The sequence below is a fragment of the Auxenochlorella protothecoides genome (genome assembly GCF_000733215.1).
Source record: "Auxenochlorella protothecoides strain 0710 unplaced genomic scaffold scaffold102, whole genome shotgun sequence".
Classification (NCBI taxonomy): Eukaryota; Viridiplantae; Chlorophyta; class Trebouxiophyceae; order Chlorellales; family Chlorellaceae; genus Auxenochlorella; species Auxenochlorella protothecoides.
Genome location: NW_011934133.1, coordinates 4,062 through 22,790, shown reverse-complemented (window position 1 = coordinate 22,790; position 18,729 = coordinate 4,062). Strand labels below are relative to the sequence as shown.

Sequence of the window (18,729 nt, the reverse complement as noted above, 5' to 3'; positions counted from 1 at the left end):
TGCAAGCATACCGTTCATGCTCGCTGGGATCCCAAGCATGGCAGCAAAAATGACATTGCGCGCAGGGAAAATCGGGCGAGATCGACCTCAAGGCATTGGGGATGTTCCCACTCGGAGGGAACTGTGCCAGATATGTTATCACACACCGCCGCATCGGAGCTCTGCAGCTCGCAAGCATTCACCTATACTGAAAAAACGTCTGAGGACCACTATTAACAAGGGTCAAGGCCAGTACTTGGCATTCCAACTCTGAGCCTCAAGCCAGCCAGTGAGATGCTCCAAACCAGCCACATCCGAGGCAGTGAATGCGGCGGGGAGATTTGAGTCGATGTCCAGCACAGCAATGGCAGTGCCATTGCTGCGATCACACACCGGGACCACAATCTCGGAGAGGGTGCTGGAGGCGCAGGCAATGTGGCCAGGGAAGGAGTGGACATCGGGGACGAGCTGCGTCCTGGCTTCTCGAGCTGCGGCACCGCACACGCCGCGGGAGAAGGGGATGGTGAGGCAGGCGGTGCCTCCCTGGTACGGGCCCAGCTTCAGCACGCCAGGGGCAGTTGTCCTGTAAAACCCTGTCCAGTGGAAATAATCGAATGCTGCATGCAGCTCGGACGCGACAGTGGACATGGCCACGATCCAGTCGTCTTCACCTGATGCGAGGGTGGGAGGGCAGGACGGCTGAGTGATGGGATGCAGCAGGGTTGGTGCGTCATGCATTTGACTGGTGGCAGTGAGTGTCCTGAGAAGACACAGCTGACGAACAGTCCTCCAGGATAACGACCAACAGTATATGCTGCCAGTACTTACCATCAAGCAGGAGCACTACACGCTCAAGGACAGCAGCGTACTGCTGCTCTCTTGCGGCGTCACCTGCACCCACCGTCAGCGGGGTGAGGAAGTCGGCCACCACCATGGGTGGGAGACCGATTGTGAACCAGATCGATGGATTCAAAATGCTACAACTGTTCCTCTTCTGTGCATGGTCAATCAGGTCAGGGCTTCGTGACGACCTCCTGGGATCTTAAGCAGGACAGCGATCAACGTCGAGCTTCGCGCCTTGGCACCTTGGCCTACGGGGTGCTCATCATGCATGAAGATGGCAAGCTATTCAGACATAATTCAGTTGATATTCAAATCAGGACTCTCTATTTTTAATACTTGAACATTGTTATATTTCGTCGTAGGACTCCGACGGAGGGTGCCGAGCCCGAGCACGGAGGGCCTACCACTGCACTGCCCACCATGGTACCCCCTTCCCTCTTCGCCGGTCTATTCCCTGTGGCAAAGGGGAAGCCCCTTGATATTTTTGCGAGTAGTAAAAAATTCAAGTCCAAGGTGCGCTCGAAACCTGATGTGCTGCTAGCTGCAGCAGTGCAGGCTGCGAGCCAGGCAGACACGGCAGCAGCTGTGCCTGAAGGAAAGCCTGCAGCCTCGAAGGTTTCAGGAAGCAAACAGCTGTCCAAAGGGCGCCCGACATCAGCAGCAGTAGCCACGGGGGAGCCAGCAGCCGAGGCCGCTGCCACGAGCATTCCTCTGCAGCAAGACAAGGCAGCGAAGAAGCCTGGCAAGGGAGCGGCCCTCAAGCGGCCGTCGCCGGAGAGTACCTCTGAGGGCAAGGCCAAGGGCAGCAGCAGCAGCAGGCCCGCGTACTCTGGCAACGGCAGCCTGCCGAAAATGGCTCGCAGGAAGGAGGAGGTTCTCGCCGTGATCACACCAGCCATCCAGGAGGCTGCTGCCGCCCAGGCTGGGCCCAAGGCGCCCGACGCAGAGACTTGCACGGCTGGGGACGCAGACGCTGCGCCGGGTGCCAGCACCCAGCCGGAGCCGGTCGAGCGGAAGATCGACGCGGCGCTGCACAGGACCGTCTTCGTGGGCAACCTGCCTGCCAGCGCGTCAAGGAAGAGCCTCAAGCGCCTGTTCTCCAGGTGGGGCCTCTTGGAGGGGGCAGCCAAGCTTTGGGGGCATGCATGGGAAGGCTGGAGCTGTAGGGCCTAAAAATTAGGTTGCCATGCCTGCCTGAGCATGCCGGCAAGTGTTTCCACTGTGTTGCGTCCCAAAACAGGCTGCTCAGGGGTCTAGAAGATTGGGGCAAGGAGGTTCCATCCCAAACACTGGCTACCCAGGCTGTCCGTCTCACACACTTCCGTCTTGTCATTCCTGCCTCACAATGCAGCTGCGGCGCGGTGGAGTCTGTGCGCTTGAGATCGCTGGCCATCAAACAGGACCTGAAGATGCCGCGCAAGTCCGCGCTGCTGGCGGGGGAACTGGACAAGGACCGCGCCTCTGGCCACGCCTACGTGGTCTTCGAGGACGAGGCAAGCCTCCCAGCTGCCCTCGCCCTAAATATGATGGAGGTACGCTGGGTTATGTGTATGGAGGAAATGTTTTCAATGCCAGGCGGATCCTGGGCGGCGTGATACGCGATTGCGCCAGACTCCAGTTTATATCCCTGGTGGCCGTCCTACATCCTACCCGTACTTCTCTCCCAGCACGAGGGGCGGCACCTGAGGGTGGACAGGGCGGCAGCAAACCGCAGCGTGCAGAGCGCGGGCGGCGGCCCCAGCGTGTCGAAGGAGGATGGGGTCGTGTACGACCCAACTCGCTCAGTGTTCGCAGGAAATTTGCCCCGCAGCGTCGAGGTGAGAGGCCATGTGCTGATATGTGTCTCTTGGGGTATGTTTCTGAATATCCTGCACGTTACTCTGCACAGTGGAGCAAGCAGGCAGGCAGTCGGCGCGGAGAAGGCCGCTGAGCCAGAAGGTTTCTCACCACGCGCCACTTACGCCATCATTCCACGACAGGATGAGGATGTGATCCGATTTTTCTCCGACGGCAGCATCAGCAGCGAGCTTCGGACAGGCATTGAAGCTGTGCGCGTCGTCCGTGATCGCAAGACCACGCTTGGGAAGGGTGAGTGGGTGGTGCACAGGGGTGCGGGTTGCCTGCTGTGCATGAGCAAGGGGTGGAAGTAGGTGCAGGCCTGCACACGTGAACGTGAAAGGCTGCAGGAGCAGGGCTATGTACTTTGAATGATTGAGAGCATATGTGCTCTCAGGCCTTCCTGCTGGCACGGGTGTTCCTGTTCTCTGGCAACTCAATTTCAACAATGCCCGCCTGACCAGCATCATTCGCATGTTCCCCTGTGGAACACAACAACGCCTTGCGTCCTGTTGCTTTGCTTTACTTCCACACCCTCTGTCCGACCCACATGATTCCCAATCACCATGCTGCAGGCATCGCCTTCATCCTGTACAAGACGCGCTCAGCCGCCCGCAGCGCAGTACTGCTGGACGGGCACGAACTGGGCGGGCGCAAGATCAGGGTCACGCGCGTCAAGGCCTCTGCAGTGGGGGCGGGCGCGTCGCCGTGGCAGGGCGCCACGGCTGGACCCAAGCGCCGAGGCGTGGCCGCTGCGGGGGTGGCCGCCAGGTCAGCGAAGGGCCCAGCCAAGAAGCTCAAGCGGGCATCGGAGGGGAAGCGGCCGGCGGTGGCGGCGAGGAAGGCGCGCACCCTCGCCAAGGCCGCCCGCAGGGCCTGAGTGGAGGAGATACCGCGGTGCAAGAGGGCAGGGAGTGCGAGGGGCCGGGCAAAGGTTGGCGCCCCTGCCCCTGGCTCTTAGTCTCCAGGCTTTCGATGTGGATCCTTTCCACAGGCCTTGCTAAGATCTGTGACAAGCACCATGACGAGAATGCACGCCTGTTGGGAAAAGGCTCAAGCGATCAGGGAAAAGCATCAGGTGCCACTCACACTGCTTGTGCCATCTGCCCCTCCACACACACACGCGCGGCTGCACAGCTGTCAGGAACGTCGCCTGCGGCGGTCTTGCCGCTCGTCCACGGCATGGCCCCTGGCCCGCTCGGCGGCCCGGGGCGAAGGAGCAGAGCCTCGCATGTCCGCGTCGCCATGTGCCCTCTTGCCGTGGCGCGGCACGGCCGGCGCAGCGCCCACCGCCTTCCCATTGAGAGCGGCCTCGTACTTCTCGGCTGCATGCCGCCGCCGCAGCTGTCGCTGAAGCGTGTCACGCTCCTCCTCTAGCGCATGCGCCCGCGATTCGAGCTCTGAGGGGCGTTGGAGGTGGCCAGGGGTGGGTGAGGTGGCCAGGCACTGCAGCACGCAGAGGGTGCAGTGATGACATCTCTTTCTGCACTTTAAGGGGGGGGCAGCTCTGGCCTGTCCTCACAGCAGACTTCCACTCCCACCCGCGTTGAGGCCCCACCAACACATCGCACCCAGCCTGGAAGCATGTGTCCCTGCAAGACAGGACACTTCGTGCCACCCCTGAACACACCGTCGTAAGCAGCCTGCAAATCCCGCAGCTCTGCCCGCCCCAGCTCCATGACCTGCTTCAGGCCTCCAGCAGCAGGGAAGGGTTCTTGCCTGGGTCCTGCCGCCTGGACCTCCTCCATGCCCTGGTGTCACGGAGTGGGTTTGAGAGGTGGCGGCGGTGATGGGCGCCGCGAGGGGCAAGGAGCTGTGCCGGTGGTCGCCGCAAACTGCACCCCTTTCAGTATTCTGAACAATCCAACATGTCAATTCCAAGCCTCACAAAACACTTCCTGTAAGCAAAGGCAGTGCTCATCACCTTGGGTGCTCGGGGGTATGGGGCGGCCGTGAACCCTGGTGGCCCTCGCTTACCAGCCTGCAGGCAAGAGGGAGCAAGCACAAGCCATCTGTGCGCATACCGACTGGCATAGCTGGCAACCCCAAACACCATGCACAGTTGTGCCATGCCCGCTTTGCCTGCCCTCGTCCAGAGTTTCCCTGCAGATGCGACCCCACCTCAGCAAACAACCAAACGCCAAGCCACGGCGGCTCACCCTCCCAGTCGCGGGGTCGTCCGGTCCCCGGCCCGACCTACGCTCCAACTCTCGCTTGAGCCTCGCCAGCTCAGCATTGACGGCGGGGTCCAGGAGCACCTGCCGCAGCTGGACCACGCTCGGTTCGGCGGCCCGTTGCGCCGCCGCCAGCGCATCCCTCAGCCGAATGTTCTCCAGGGCCATCGCACTCAGGGAGGCATGCAGCTCCGCCTGCGCGACCTGGGAGGTCCCCAGCTCGGTGCGAAGGGTTTCTGCCTCCTGCTGACGCCTGCAGTGGGTTGAGGGAAGGGAATCTGGTGGATTTGAGTGGGAGGAAGGATGGCTGGCGCAAGTGTCGACGAGGTGGCCCTGATATACGGCCCACCTTTGGAGCTCGGCCACGACCACCTGGGGTTCCATGCGACCGGAGAACCCGGCAAACAGCTGCTCTCTCTCCCCATCAAGAGCCTCCTCCCATGCCCGTGGGGCATCAAGCGCGGGGTCTGGGGAGGGACCATCGGAAGAGCGCGCACCGGCCTCCTCTGGCCTGTCCCCGGCCTGTGGGGGTGCAGATGCCTGAGGGTGCATCAGATGACAACTCCAGTCGGCATGCCAACCTGGAGACGTCTTTAAATCATGCAGGCAAAGCCATCAGACGACCGTGGGACTCCTTTCACATTCCCAGCACCTCTGCAAGCACAGGGCCCTCTGAAGGTTCAAGGGGCTCGATCTGGGAGTTTACAGACACTGGCGGTAGATCAGTGTACACATCGCCAAATTCTTCGTCCTGTGGAGAGGGGAACAGGATGAGAGAGTCGGCGATCGCTTTGATCCTTCTTGGCGCCAGGTGATGCTCTACCCTCTCACCGCACCTCATCCATGGTATACGTCACCGAGGGACTACTGATGTGCAGCAATGCATTCTATTACGTTGGTATCTAGAAATCATCGTGCGAGCATCAACTTGTCTGCGTGGTCAGGTGTCAGGGCGCCCCTGTTCCGGAGGGCGAGCGTGACGCCAGCGCATGCACCGCAGGCTCTCGTCGAAACCTTTGCTGCTCCATCGTGCACGCAAAGCTTGTCATTCTGGGAAGATAATGCCCTGCATCCCCTATTTTACTCTCTAGATAGATTGCTCAACACACGCTTGTGACTTTCTGCCGCCCTGAAGGGCTGTGCGGACCTATTCCGTGGGGCCGGGGATGGCACAAACCACTCTCGTGTCCCTTTCAGGCAAAGGCACCAACCCGAAGACCACGTTGTATGTCGGCGGTCTCGAGGAGAGCGTGACAGATGCCATCCTACACGCAGCCTTCATCCCCTTCGGTGACATCAAGGACGTATCTGTCCCCATCGACCATGCCAGCGGCAAGCATCGCGGCTTTGGATTTGTAGACTTTGAGACTGCAGAGGACGCCGCGGACGCCATTGACAACATGCACAATGGAGGTGGGTGTCTTGTAGGGCTGTGGAGTGGGAGTGCTGTGGTTCTGGCATGGGCAGTGTGTGGGCAAGCCATTTTCCATCACACGCGAGGGTCCCTGGCGCAATTGTTGCGGGCCAAGCTCCAAGCCAGATGTGTGCGGTGTCGTGCCCACTGCACACGCCCATCAATTCCTCACAGAGCTCTTCGGCCGTGTCCTGCGTGTCAACTATGCCCAACCCATGAAGATCAAGGGCGGGGACAAGGGCTGGGCGTCGCAGCCTGTATGGGCAGATGCTGATGACTGGTAGGCTGCTGGGTGGGTGGGGTGGCTGACAGGCGTGGCACTGGGAGTGTGTGGTCCTGGAGAGCCTTTTGTTCGTGGTGTGGCTGGGTCGAGGAAGGTCTCTATGTGACAATTTGGTGGTGTGTTATGAATTTGAGCTGGCTTGCTTGCGGATCCTTCATGCTAATCGCTCTGGCGCCCTCGTCAAGCACTGAGAGGCCATGATCAGCTCAGATTCATCCTGCCTGACCCTTGCCTCCTTCCGTAAAAAAACAGGTTCGAGAGGGCCGAGGCGGAGAACCAGCTCGAGGAACTAGAGGAAAGGGAGGCCAAGGCTGCTGAGCGAGCAGCTCTCACTGCAGCCGCTGGCCTGGACGCCATGCAGGCAGTTGAAGCAGAGGGTACACAGTAGAATCTCCTGCCCCACTCAACAGCACTCCTGGTAAACAATTGTTATCTCCTGATTTTGCACCACTCTCCTCCCGCTGACTGGAGTAAGGGTCCCCTGCAGACCCTCTTCTTAAATCTTGCGCTACAGCCTTCCTTCTGCTCCTCATTTTCTAAATGACAAAAAGGTGATACAGCCCACATGCAGGCTAGCAATACAATGCCACATCAGGGAGTGCTAAAAGCTTGGGCTTGGGGTGAGGGGCCCTGTGTCTATGGGGACACACGATGGAGCCCCTTCCCGATGATGGAAGGGTTGGTTTGGGGCAGGACAGAAGGCGGTGGTGGTACAGGACAGCGCAGTTGTCTGGTGAGGATACAGGAGGCCCCCTGGAGGGCAATGGGCTCTCGGCGCGGGAGCATTGGGGTCTCAGATGTGGGTGTTTGGCACAGCCGAGATGTTGGCACAGCGTTAGCGCATCCCTCTTGAGTGGAGAACTCCCAGGGTTTGCTTTGTGAATGACGTCACAAGAGGAGGTGTGACTTCACACCATCTCGAAGGGATCCTCTACGTCGCTACTGGAGGAGAGGGAGGCGGAGGTGAGGGGCGAGACAGGTGCCCGACTGTCAAGCCCAAGAACCTTTGACCGCTCCAAGATGAATTTGTGCTCCTTGTATCGCTCCCGGGGGTCCTGAGCCCTGATATAGAGCCACCCTACCACCTGTGAGGGGAAATGGTGGGAGGTACTGTGTGAGAATGGAATGGTGGAAGGAATTATGCTGATATGAGTAGAGTCGGTCATCCAATTGTGCAAGCGTTGAGCTCCACCGCACCTCTCGGCAGCACGTGCAGTGAATGTCGCACACAGTATGTCGCCCCGTCGTCAGCTCCCTCTCCTGGAGGGGTATGTTGAATCGGGAGCTCCTGTCAGATATTTGAAGAAGAGAAGCGGCTTCATCATACCTCAGCGCTGCACTGTCGAGGCTCCCAGTCCCCGTACGTCCCACCCTCGCACTTCGGGAGGGCCAGCCGTGACGTTCACGCATTGGTGGAATAGGTACGCCGGGCCAGATCGAGAGTGAAACGACTGCATGGGTCGACGGGACACAAGTCAGAAGTGGCGGTGCGCCGCTCGACTAGAACCAGGGGCAGATCCCGGAAGCCAGAGAAAAATACCGCACACCCCGCTGGGGTGGCCCCGTAGCCTCTTGCCTTGCTGAGAATGTCATCCAGGCGAGCCAGATGTACAGTCTCTCCTCCGAGAGCACACTTTTTACATGCATACACCCCCTTGTTGGACGGCGACTCCAGGAACTCGATGAAGAGCCGGCCCATGAGGGCCCCGACACAAACGACGCGGGGAATCTACCTCGGCTTGGAGAGAGGTATGAATACGGGGCCCAATTCAGTCCACGAGGCTGACGCTCATCTGAGAAGCCCTCGACATGCTGGCATTGAGACCACTCGCTGCACTTGTATCCCCCCGAAGTGATCTCGGGGTGTCGGGATTGCGCGCGAAGGCATCACTGCTTCGCGCGCCCTCCTCATTGGATTGCGGAATCCCCCCTGCACCTGAACTCCTCACTGCTGGAAACTCCTACCAACACCGAGCTTCGGTTCATGTTGCCTGACCAGCCTTTACCCCCAGCCTCATGTTGTTTTGTGTGTGCTGCCACTGCACTCCCGGATTCCAGCACTTGCATCAGCACTTGCATGAAGGAGCTGTATTCTGTTTGGCTGCAGACCTCTGGCCAAGCGGGGGGGGAAGTGGCCCTGCACGTGATCTTGCGGGGCATGGGCACCGGCGGTGTGCCAGATGCACATATCCTGCGCATGCACTGCGTGGTGTTCTGAGCAGCCCACCAGGTCGCACCACGCTGCCATCGCGCAGCCATGGATGCCCGGCCCCATCAGCTCGCACTGGTGTAGGAGTAGAGCTGCTGCATGCCGTCCAGGATCTCCAGCAGCCGGCCCCCTCCCCAGCCAACCAGCGGCACCCGCTCCAGCTTGCCGGCCAGCCTGCCCAGCGCAGGCCGAGTGTGGCTTGCAAACACCGGATCGCGAAGGAGGTAGAATAGCAGGCTCGTGCGTCGGCGCAGCAGCTCCTCAGACTCCGCCGCCGTGAACCTGTGCATGTGTGATTATTTTGGGGAGGAAAGGGGGCCATCAACCTTGGCACTGATTGTTCATAGGGTATGAAACCCCCTGCACGCCAAAGCCTTGCAGATGCGATTCCCCAGGCACCCCCTCAAGCCTACGCCCACACGACACACACCTGATGCCCTGGAGGCGGTACAGCACCGCCATGCTGGTGCCCTGCACCGCGGGCGAGGCAGCGGCGGCGTAGGCGGCCTGGCGCGAGGTGGCGGCCGCACGAAAGCTGAGCTGGCGGCTGGCCAGGTCCACCAGCAGGCTGGCCAGCCAGGGGCGCCAGGCGCGCCGACCCCAGCGCCGCAGCGTCGCCGCGTAGATCAGGGGGCGGAGCACGTGCAGCGCTTCGGCGGCCGCCAGCAGCCGCGCCGACCGCGCCTGCGCGGCCGCCGCCGCGCGTGCGACGTCGCCCGCGCTCTGCGGCCGGACGCCGGGGCCGGCGCCGGAACTTGTAGATGGGTCCGCACCGGTGGCAGGCTCGCAGGCGCCCCTGTCCCACCAGAGAGGGGCGGACGCGTCTGCGGCGCCCACGGCGCCCTGCCACGCTGCCTCCATCGTCGCTTGCTCGGCAGAGGACAGCGTGGCGCCTCGTGCGCCGAGTCCATCTGCCTCGTCGCCCTTCCCCGCCCCCTCACCCCGCTCCTCCTCCAGCGCGGCCCTGCAGTGGTGCTCCCTGAACCTGGCAAAGGCGTCAAACACTTCGGTGGGCCGCCCGCCCGCCGGGCGCCCCGACGTGGAGGCGGCCAGGGCTTCCTGCTCCAGGTTTCCCAGTCCACCCTGGAGCAGCATGCGGCCCTGGGAACGCAGCAGGACAAAGCCACGCACGCCGGCCCTACAGAGGTGGGGCGGTGGAGGATGAGACAGAGAGGGGATGCGATGGGGAGGCGTGGCAGGGGCGTGCCTGGGGCGTGCCTGGGGCGGCAGGGCGCCAGGAACCGGCGGTCGGGCTCCCTGCAGCACACCGCGAGATTGCCAGGGCCCACTGGAACCCCCGCACCCCACCCGACGCCGCGCGCTCACTTGAGGGCCTCGTAGGCCACCAGGGCATCGTAGCGGTTGCGTCCCCGGGCGCGCTCACCCCACAGCGCGCCGAGCTCCACCAGGACCTGCAGCTGCTGGAGGACGCCCAGTGCCAGGAGCAGGTCCCCTCCATCCCTGTCGTGCGCTCCGCTGAGTATGGACTCGTGGAAGGTGGATATGAGGCCTATGGCCGTGTGTATCGCCTCGTAGGAGAACTCGCCATCGCTGAAGCGGTCCGGCAGCAGCCAGGTGGCGCTGGACAACCCTGGGAAGATGGGGGGGAGGGGAGACAGAGAGCCACGGCGTGAGTTTCACACACATCGGGCCAGAAAATGGATCATGAGTCGTACATATGGAGATTGCGCAGGTCCCAACTGGTCTGCGCCATGCCCTCCCGGGAATAGGCCTCCGCGAGGTGCGCACCAGTCTCGAAAAGGTTCAGGGCGACGTTATTCCGGCGCACCCATGCCTTGTACCGGGTGAACAGGGACTGTTCTGGCATACTTGCCACACTAAAAAGCCAAAGTAGTTCTACTTCGCCAGCGAATGGGACTCGCACATGAGTTGCTGCAGGCCCATTACGAAAGAACGATGCCGACCGGGCGCCTGCTGAGGTGGCAAGCGATCGGGTGTGGAGAGGCCCCGGCAGGGCGGCCCTGGCAACCCCTAGCGCGATCCACGATACCAGAATTGCATCACAGCTAGACACATTCGCTTTGTAGCTCCATATCATCCACAAGTGAACGTCGACGTGTCGCTGAGGTGGGCTCAGGTGCAGGGGATCGCTGAGCCCTCAGGCAGTTGAAATCTGTCATTCTGGGCTTCTCCGGTGCCTGTTCGATCCTGCGATGCAGTGCCCGGGCTGATAAGTGCAATATGTATCCCTTTGCCATGCAGAGGTTGTAGAGGGGCTCTTCTTCCTCGCGTGGTCACATCTTCACCTGTTGCTACGCAATGAGCTGGCAGGTGCGTTCTGGGTGTCTGGTCCCCACTGGATGCGATCATCATGCCTTTTTGGTTAACAAACGAGGAGCGCAATTCACATTGTAGGCATACATCGATGACCACCTCTTGGCGGAGCTGCCTGGGGGCGGAGTCCTGGCTCACGCAGCGATCCTGGGGCACGATGGCGGGGTGTGGGCCTCCAGCCCCGACTTCCCCGACATCACAGAAGCGGAGGTGGATGCCATCGTCGCAGGGTTCGACGACTCATCCGCCCTGGCGGTGAACGGCCTGCGCATCGGCGGGGAGAAGTATATGGTGGTGGCAGGGGAGCCAGGAGAGGCCATTCGAGGGAAGAAGGGCTCAGGTAAGCTTCCAGAGGCCTACTTTTTGGGCGTAGGAGATTGTATTGTAGGCATGCTGATGCTCCTGAAGTTCACGACCATGCCGTCCAGATGCCTAAAAAGGCGGCTGGTCTGTGGGCTCTATGAGGGCCTGGGCGTGATCATGGCCTTCTCCATGGTACATTTTGTCGGGGTGCCGCTTCGGATGCCAACCAGCTCTCCCCCTCCACCTAGCCCTGAATCCCCCCCTCCGTCCTCAGGCGGTGTGACCATCAAGAAGACGACGACTGCTCTTGTCTTCGGCATCTATGGAGAAGGTGTCACGGGCTCAGAGTGCAATGTTGTCGTCGAGAACCTGGGCGACTACCTGAAGGATCAGGGAATCTAGAGCGCGCATTCCTGGTGCTTCTTGCACACAAGACCCACCCCGTCCCCTTCTCGCTTGATCTTCTGTGTACATTGCAGAGTGCAGATGCATAGCAGTCCCCTGGTGAAAACCCACACACAGTCATCTGCACTGAAGGGGAAGTAGCTTTGACCAGGGTGTGGTTGTCCAAGGGGTGCCGCCGCCCCCAGGCCACCAGCCAGTCGCCGGCGTGGAGCGAGCCTGCCCCTGCCCTCAAGTTCGCGTGGACTTTGGCTTGGTGAAGACCTGTTCTGAGGCCGCCATCTTCTGGTTGTACTTGTTTCGGAGGGAGTCGTTCTGCAGGGGGAAGGCAGTAAGGATGAACGCGCATGTGGGCATGGAGTGAAACCTGCATCCTGTGGACCACGGATATCCGCGCGTACAATGCTGAAGCTCGCAAGAAAGACTGGTCAAGGCCAACCCGTACCTCTTATCCCAGCCCACCTGAACCCAAGGCGTGCCCCAGTCTGTGGTGTCTTGGTCGGCCAAGTGGGTCCACTTGGTTTGACCCCGTCGTCCAAAGTTCTTGACCTGGGCAGGAGTGTGGATGGCAGCTGTAATCAGTGGATCCTCAAGCCAGGCCTCCTTGCTTGAAGCCAACTCAGACCAAGGGCTCCGACACCCGCGCACTTGCGGCGGCCCTTTCCTCACCCACCCCAGCCGCATCCGCACACCCCTGGGGACACACCTGCATGACCTTGGGCAGCGTGCTGCGATCAAACTTGTCCTGGCCGGTGGGGGCGGAGAAGTCTCGCGATGCCAAGGCGCCCAGCATGGGCCCGTCCTCGACCTGCGCATCGCCCTCCTCCTGGAAGAAAGCGCCCTTGTGCCAATATTTCTGCGCAGCGCGACCAGGGACGGATTGGGGTGGTCGGGGGCATAGGCGTGGTGATAGGGAAGGGGCACGCAGCCCTCCACTTTCATCGTGCTCACTATCGCACATGCAGCTGCTCCCCCACCCCAGCGCCAGCATTTGCCTGCCACCAGTCGCACCCAGCCCCGCATTAAGCCATCAAAGTATTCGAGGCAGGGGACCCCCTTCCCCATTCATCTCCAAGGCGCACCTGCAGGAAGCCCCACTTCTTCTTGGGCTTGGGCGCCACCTCGCGCGGGTTCAGAGCCAGGTGGCGCCGCCGCTCCTCCTCGCTCATGTTGCGCCAGCGCTCCTTCTCGGCCGCCTCGCGCTCCTCCCGCTCCCGCGCCTCCCGCGCCATGCCGATGCGGCGCAGCTCCCGCAGGCGCCAGGCCTCGTACGCCTCCTCGTCGTCATCGGCATCGTCATCGGTGACGACGTCATCCATGCCCCGAGGACCCTCCTGCAGGTGCAAGCATGGATGGCGCGGAAATGACATGCAGCGAGTGGAGGGACCAGGGGGGTGCCTGGCCGCATTCCCCCCCAAACGACCTCCTGGCAGCCCTTGACCCCACAGCCGCGGTACCTTAGCGCTGGCCTCCTCCGCTGCCTCCACCTCCAGACGGTGAGCCAGGATCTCCTTGGTTTCCACCTGGCAGACGGAAAGGGGGGGGAGGGTGTGTGTCACAACGCTGAAGGGTCAGGATGCCGACATGCAATCGCTCACAGACCATTGCAGAACAAGTTCAACAGGGGCGCCATCGAGGGTGGTGCACATGCCAATGGGGCACTGCGTTGACCAGGCAGCCTGCACCACCCGCCACCCAGCCACTCATCACCTTTCTGATCTCGGCCCGCGCCTGCTCGGCAGCCAGCCGCGCCTCCTCTTGCCTGGCCAGTAGCTCACGTTCCATGATGGTCTGGCAGGGAGAGGATAGCGTGTCATGGACAGGGAGGAGAGCAGGGGAATGCAGCTGGGAGTAGAACACTACCAGCACGGGGCACAACAGTAGTATGCCCGGCTTCCCAACCTCAAGCTCTCCAGCTGGCTGCCGACCATACACACCACCCAGCCCAGGCCCCACCTCTCTATCCGCCTTCGGAACGAAGACGGGCTTGAGGAGGAGCCGGGGTGCCAGGCTTTCCTCCTCGCTGCTCTCCGTCTCATACTCTGAGCTCTCCTCCTCCGATTCCTCCGATTCCTGCTCGACCTCCTAGGGGTTCAGGTTGGTGGGTACAGAAAACGCCGTGGGACCTGCCTGCATGAAAGCTTTAGTTCTTGAAGACATGCAACACATGAGAAAGAGCATCGTATGCCACGGGACACCCAGCCTTTGCCTGGGGCACTGAAACTTTCTGACCTGAGCTACTGCTGCAGCCTCCTCCTGCTTCAGTCTGCATCCGGTTGCAAGAGGCTGGACGTGAGTTAAGCTTAAGTAGCATGCTCCACCATTATCCACCACATAGGCAGCCCAGGGAAGTAGACATCTCAGACTGCATAGAATGATCTCACTGATGTGAATGAACCGCTGACCAAGTTCTTGCAAGCAGGACCCCAATCCCTTGCTTCTTTCACAGGCAAACCCACGACAAGCACTCCTCACCGTTCGCGGACAGCTGCTCGTCGCCTCTCCAAGGCGTCCTCGTCCTCGGACGAGGGCGCCTCACCATCTTCATCCCTGCCAGAGGTCTCAGCCTCGCGTCGTCTGCGAACGACCTGTCAGTGATCAGAGCGAGGGTTCAGGCTTGCTCACTGGGAGTCCCATCCAGCAGCAGACGGGCTTTAAGCTATACTTTGTGTCCAGAGCTAGCAGCATCTACACAGGTGGCCTAATTACAACTTTGGAACTCCCTTGGATCGTCATCGTCATAGTGCAGGTCCGCACACTGGCGCGCAGCGCACCTGGGGCTCAGTAATGTCTCGGTGTCGACCCGGCTCACTCACAGCAAGCTCTGCCTGCTGCTGTTGCAGCCGTCTCAACCGGGGATCCTCCTTCAGCACCACCACCGGTGCAGCTATATCTGTTGGGAGGGAGGCAAGGGGGCCTGGGGGGCCGACTCCGAGCCCTGTGGTATGTCCAATTCCCACAAACCTCACTCTTGCACAGCAGGAGTGACTACTGCACCTTCACACCTGTGCGCTGCACGCTGGTCGGCTCATCTTCAGCAGCAGGGGCGGTGCTGGGGACCGCCAAGTCCTCCTCCTCCTCATTGCCGACCCAGTCAGGTCGCTTGCCTGGCCAGTACCGACGAACCTTGGTGGCCTCGACCCGTCCACGGTTGCCCTCCTCGCTCGCCCCTCGGGCAGCGAGGGCTCCGGACATCCACGCAACACGACGTACAACCACGATATGCTTATTACACTTCACTTGGGTCAAAACAGGCGACTGATCGTCGAACTAGAGTAATTACGAGCCACTGAGACATGCAATAGAGTCACTGAGCCGCATGCGCAACTCCTGGGGGACATCTATGACTCGCTTTTGTCCATGCAAACAAGTCACCGCCCCCTAGGGGGGTATGGGATGTTTCATCTGACATTCTTACATCACACCGAGCACAAGCACGCTTTGCATCATCTCAACGCACCACTGCAATAGCATCAGGCCGAGAATACCCAGCGATCATTTTTATGGTGATGGTACAAGCTACAGCACCATACAGATCGTCTCACATCAGGGAAAGGACAGTCGCCGCCACAGCAACCACGCCAACAACCTGGAGAGCAATGGACAAGCAATGTGGGGGATATCAACATGTGGTGAGCATGTGATGATGCTACTCTCACACAAGCATCGATAACGCATGACACATGCTGCTGGTGCATGGGGTGGGCGGTGCTGCATAGCAGGCAACTCCTTGCAACACCATCAGGCTTGCAGGATCCTCTCCCTCGGCTCCCCAACGCACCATTGAGTTCACAGGAGCGGATGACGGAGGTGGTGGGGAGTGGGTGTTACTGGGAGATGTGGTGGGGCTGTTGCTGCTGGGGGAAGGAGCAACGCTGGGCGACTCGCTTGGAGCGGGGGAGGGGGGAATGGCAGTGCTGATGTCGCAAACCTCGAAGATCGCCTCACTACATGGGGAACAAGGATGAATGTGGTTGATCAGTGATCTGGATTCCAGGGAGGCAAATGATGCAAGTACCGAGGTCTGGGCATCTTCATGACCATTGTTAATCAGGAGAGTCGACGCTCTCGGAAGGCGTCCGATGCCGGAATCAGACAACTTTGATCAATACAATGCATTCATACTGGAGATGGGAGCATCAGAGGTCAAGTTCGGGAGGCTCAAACCCCCTGTTACTTACACACGGGCGTGGATCTGCGCCAGGGTGAACCCCAGCTTGTCAAAGACACCCTGGGTTGCGTAGTAATCGACGAGGCCCATGGTGCAGCTGTAACCAACCTGCAAAGGGGCAAACATGGAAATACCAATCAGGGCCGCTCGCGAGGAGTCGAACTTCTAACTTTCCGCGGCGCCACCTACAGCTCGCCCCGCACCTCCTCAAGGGGCTCCGGGCAAGCCTCGGGGCATGTGGTGACGTTCGCCGCTAGTTCATTCAGGCAGAAGCCCAGGTCTCTCACGATGGTGTCATTGTTCAGCGTGCTGGAGTCGCAGCCAGTGATTGTGATTGTTGCCGCAAATGCTGGGGCTGCCACAGCAACCAGAGCCAGGGCGAGAACGATAGGAAAACGCATGGTGACGCTAGAAATGCTCTTTTCGAGTCTTTGATGGATGGATTTGGCCTGGATCGGTGAGAAGTATGCTCATGTCTTTGTGCGACGCGTTGAGTTTGAAATTGAGGTTTCCAGAGGCCCCATCCCCGGGTCGATTATTCTCCAAGGAAGGAGGGGCACCTTCTTACTCCCCTTGGGTTGCCGTGACAATTTAAACTGAACCCAAGCCTGCGACATGAGACGAGTGTTTAGGGCTGTATGGTCATCGCATCACCCGCAAGGCTATCTACCGAGACGAAACCTTAGGGAAGTGATGTGAGAACGCACAGCCGAGAATACTGTCACGTCAGATGGTCCGGCGTCTCATCCAACTTTCAGCAGTATTGCGAGTGATGCCAGTCAGCTACACTGTAACCAGTCTATTTCGAAGCAAATCGCCCATTTGCAAGACTATCCTGTCCATCGATGGGGTATATGGGTTACCTCATAATGCACAAGTGTGGTTGGATTTTTTTGGGTAATGCAGGGGCTCCCTATATCTGGTATAGCTGATCCGAACATAATGATGGCATGAAGGTATAGGAAAATAATAGTAATCCCAATGTCCCCGACAGAATGCTTTCGGGGCACTCCCTCAGGTGTCATCCCATCACTACCACTTGAGTGACTCCTGGTCCACGACGTGCTGACAGAATTGCTGGGATGTGGACCTCGCGGGCATCCTCACTTTGTGAATGGTAAAGCTCCCAGTATATACCACGGACAACAGCGTCCAGGTGTAAGGCATAGGAGGGCCTTGGCTACTATTTGCCAAGATTTTGATGTGAGGAGTGGGATACCCTCACAAAGCTTCAGAGCGTCCCTTCATGCCATCTGGTAGCACTGAAATGTTCACGTCGTGTTAGGTATGCCATTGCAGGGTGAAAATGGTCTAGCTATCAAGGTGAAAGGTGGCAGGCACGTCGTGCAGTATGTAGAGAGTGTGTGCAATTCAGTTGTTGCCGTTGATCAGTATGGTGCTGAGCCTATGGAAGGACATCACAGGGCAGTCCCAAGCTTGCTGAACGTATTTGGGTCGAGGGTTTTATCCATGAACGACAGTTGCGACTGCTGGACTTCTGATGTTGATCAGTCGCCGGCTTCCTGCCGATGGCAGACGAGCGCCAATCGGGCGCGCTGAGCGGAGTTGTAGCTTTAGTGTGAAGGAAGCAACCACCTGGGAGATCATTGTACACAGCTCATAGTGGATACATCTATGAGCATACACTGTGGCGAGTTCTTTTACCCTGAGTCCTGGCCCAGAAGTGTATCCCTTCCCCCAGAAACCCCGACACCCCAGTGTGTCGGGCATTGACCTCCGTCGACGAGGCTTGGGGGTTGGCCCCGGGATTGTTGGGTCGTGGGTTGCACTGCTAGTGGAGGAGGTGCGCGCATCCGTTCCGCAGGACCAGGAGCGCTGCCCCTCTGGGAGCTGAAACCCCTCCTCCAAGATGGTGCGGTGGGAACACCTTTCAGCCCCTGCAGCGTCGGCTGGACACAGGGTGATCCCATTTGAAGACCTCACACTAAGCTCAACTTGCTCGCATTCCACAGAACAAGCTGTTTGGGGGCCTGGGCATCGGGCACTCCTGCTCCGTGCAGCTGGAGTTCCGGCGATCGGGGGGGGGTGGAGTCCCAACCGCAGCGGTGAAGAGCACGCGCTCGGCCTCCAGGAGAGATGAGACGGAGGATCTGCCCGTCTACCGGTCCAAGGACACCGTGGAGGGGGAGGTGCGACCTGCTGGCATGGGCAGGGGTGGACTGGGTTGCTGGTCGTTCAGACCGCCTCTGGCCCTCCCCCCCCATGCTCCACACCCTACCCTCCCTCAGGTCAAGATCACTCCAATCCCCGGCAAGCGGGTGGACCACGCCGGCATCCGCGTGCAGCTGGTGGGGGAGATCGAACTGGCCTCGGAGCGAGGCTACCCCCACGAGTTCCTGTCGCTGGTGCGGGACCTGGCCCCCCCCGGCGACCTGCCCTCCCAGCAGGCCTACTCCTTCTCCTTTGACAACGTGGAGATGCAGCACGACTCCTACCTGGGCCTCAAGGTCCGGCTCAGGTACCTCCTGCGCGTCACCGTCGCCCGGGGCCTGGGCCAGTCCACGGTGAAGGACTTCCCCTTCTGGGTGCGCAACCACTCCCCGGCCCCCCCACGAGGGGAGCCCATCAAGGTGAGTGCGGGGCCTCGGCTGGCTTGTGTCCTGGGAGGAAGCGCGGCGCTTTCCTACCCCCTCAAGCCCCACTGCCCTCGCCTGTCCTTGTGTCGCCAATGCATGGTTTACCCTGTCCAGGCGATGCTTCCTATTTCCTCCCCCACCCGATTGCAGTCGTGCACACGTGCACTCACAGCCACGCACCCACAGCGCACTTACCCCCCCCCCACCCCCCCCCCCCCCCCCC

At 60.4% G+C, this 18,729-nt stretch overlaps 9 protein-coding genes across 9 annotated transcripts in view; 4 read left to right on the top strand and 5 right to left on the bottom strand.

Moving 5' to 3' along the window:
* Positions 1-222: 222 nt before the first annotated feature.
* On the bottom strand, positions 223-913 carry F751_0329 (GAF domain-containing protein A; the record flags this gene model as incomplete). The annotated part of the gene is made up of 2 exons (XM_011397536.1): positions 223-650; positions 808-913. The coding sequence occupies 2 exons, from the start codon at positions 911-913 to the stop codon at positions 223-225; spliced, it is 534 nt and encodes a 177-aa protein (XP_011395838.1).
* A 761-nt stretch (positions 914-1,674) lies between these two features.
* F751_0328 (Nucleolar protein 12) lies at positions 1,675-3,538 on the top strand (the record flags this gene model as incomplete). Its single annotated transcript, XM_011397535.1, has 5 exons — positions 1,675-1,925; positions 2,174-2,354; positions 2,490-2,639; positions 2,802-2,910; positions 3,234-3,538. 5 exons carry the CDS (start codon positions 1,675-1,677, stop codon positions 3,536-3,538), a joined length of 996 nt encoding a protein of 331 aa, XP_011395837.1.
* Positions 3,539-3,798: 260 nt separating this feature from the next.
* F751_0327 (hypothetical protein) lies at positions 3,799-5,216 on the bottom strand (the record flags this gene model as incomplete). Its single annotated transcript, XM_011397534.1, has 4 exons — positions 3,799-4,058; positions 4,289-4,409; positions 4,818-5,085; positions 5,182-5,216. The coding sequence occupies 4 exons, from the start codon at positions 5,214-5,216 to the stop codon at positions 3,799-3,801; spliced, it is 684 nt and encodes a 227-aa protein (XP_011395836.1).
* Positions 5,217-5,998: 782 nt separating this feature from the next.
* F751_0326 (Peptidyl-prolyl cis-trans isomerase E) lies at positions 5,999-6,917 on the top strand (the record flags this gene model as incomplete). The annotated part of the gene is made up of 3 exons (XM_011397533.1): positions 5,999-6,245; positions 6,421-6,526; positions 6,782-6,917. The coding sequence occupies 3 exons, from the start codon at positions 5,999-6,001 to the stop codon at positions 6,915-6,917; spliced, it is 489 nt and encodes a 162-aa protein (XP_011395835.1).
* Positions 6,918-8,803: 1,886 nt separating this feature from the next.
* Positions 8,804-10,566, bottom strand: F751_0325 (Peroxisome biogenesis protein 16; the record flags this gene model as incomplete). The annotated part of the gene is made up of 4 exons (XM_011397532.1): positions 8,804-9,020; positions 9,169-9,876; positions 10,065-10,329; positions 10,488-10,566. 4 exons carry the CDS (start codon positions 10,564-10,566, stop codon positions 8,804-8,806), a joined length of 1,269 nt encoding a protein of 422 aa, XP_011395834.1.
* A 452-nt stretch (positions 10,567-11,018) lies between these two features.
* Positions 11,019-11,738, top strand: F751_0324 (Profilin; the record flags this gene model as incomplete). The annotated part of the gene is made up of 3 exons (XM_011397531.1): positions 11,019-11,030; positions 11,115-11,373; positions 11,611-11,738. 3 exons carry the CDS (start codon positions 11,019-11,021, stop codon positions 11,736-11,738), a joined length of 399 nt encoding a protein of 132 aa, XP_011395833.1.
* Positions 11,739-11,969: 231 nt separating this feature from the next.
* On the bottom strand, positions 11,970-14,933 carry F751_0323 (Microfibrillar-associated protein 1; the record flags this gene model as incomplete). The annotated part of the gene is made up of 11 exons (XM_011397530.1): positions 11,970-12,053; positions 12,201-12,287; positions 12,445-12,594; positions 12,821-13,072; positions 13,196-13,261; positions 13,449-13,529; positions 13,695-13,811; positions 13,971-14,004; positions 14,214-14,326; positions 14,555-14,631; positions 14,744-14,933. 11 exons carry the CDS (start codon positions 14,931-14,933, stop codon positions 11,970-11,972), a joined length of 1,251 nt encoding a protein of 416 aa, XP_011395832.1.
* A 982-nt stretch (positions 14,934-15,915) lies between these two features.
* On the bottom strand, positions 15,916-16,310 carry F751_0322 (hypothetical protein; the record flags this gene model as incomplete). Its single annotated transcript, XM_011397529.1, has 2 exons — positions 15,916-16,017; positions 16,113-16,310. 2 exons carry the CDS (start codon positions 16,308-16,310, stop codon positions 15,916-15,918), a joined length of 300 nt encoding a protein of 99 aa, XP_011395831.1.
* Positions 16,311-17,779: 1,469 nt separating this feature from the next.
* Positions 17,780-18,729, top strand: part of F751_0321 (Vacuolar protein sorting-associated protein 26B) — a gene marked incomplete at both ends in the record, with an annotated part of 2,410 nt that continues 1,460 nt past the window's right edge. Inside the window, 3 exons of the mRNA XM_011397528.1 lie at positions 17,780-17,782; positions 17,883-18,059; positions 18,159-18,500. Coding sequence (XP_011395830.1) covers positions 17,780-17,782; positions 17,883-18,059; positions 18,159-18,500 — 522 coding nt within the window. The remainder of the gene's footprint in view (positions 17,783-17,882; positions 18,060-18,158; positions 18,501-18,729) is intronic.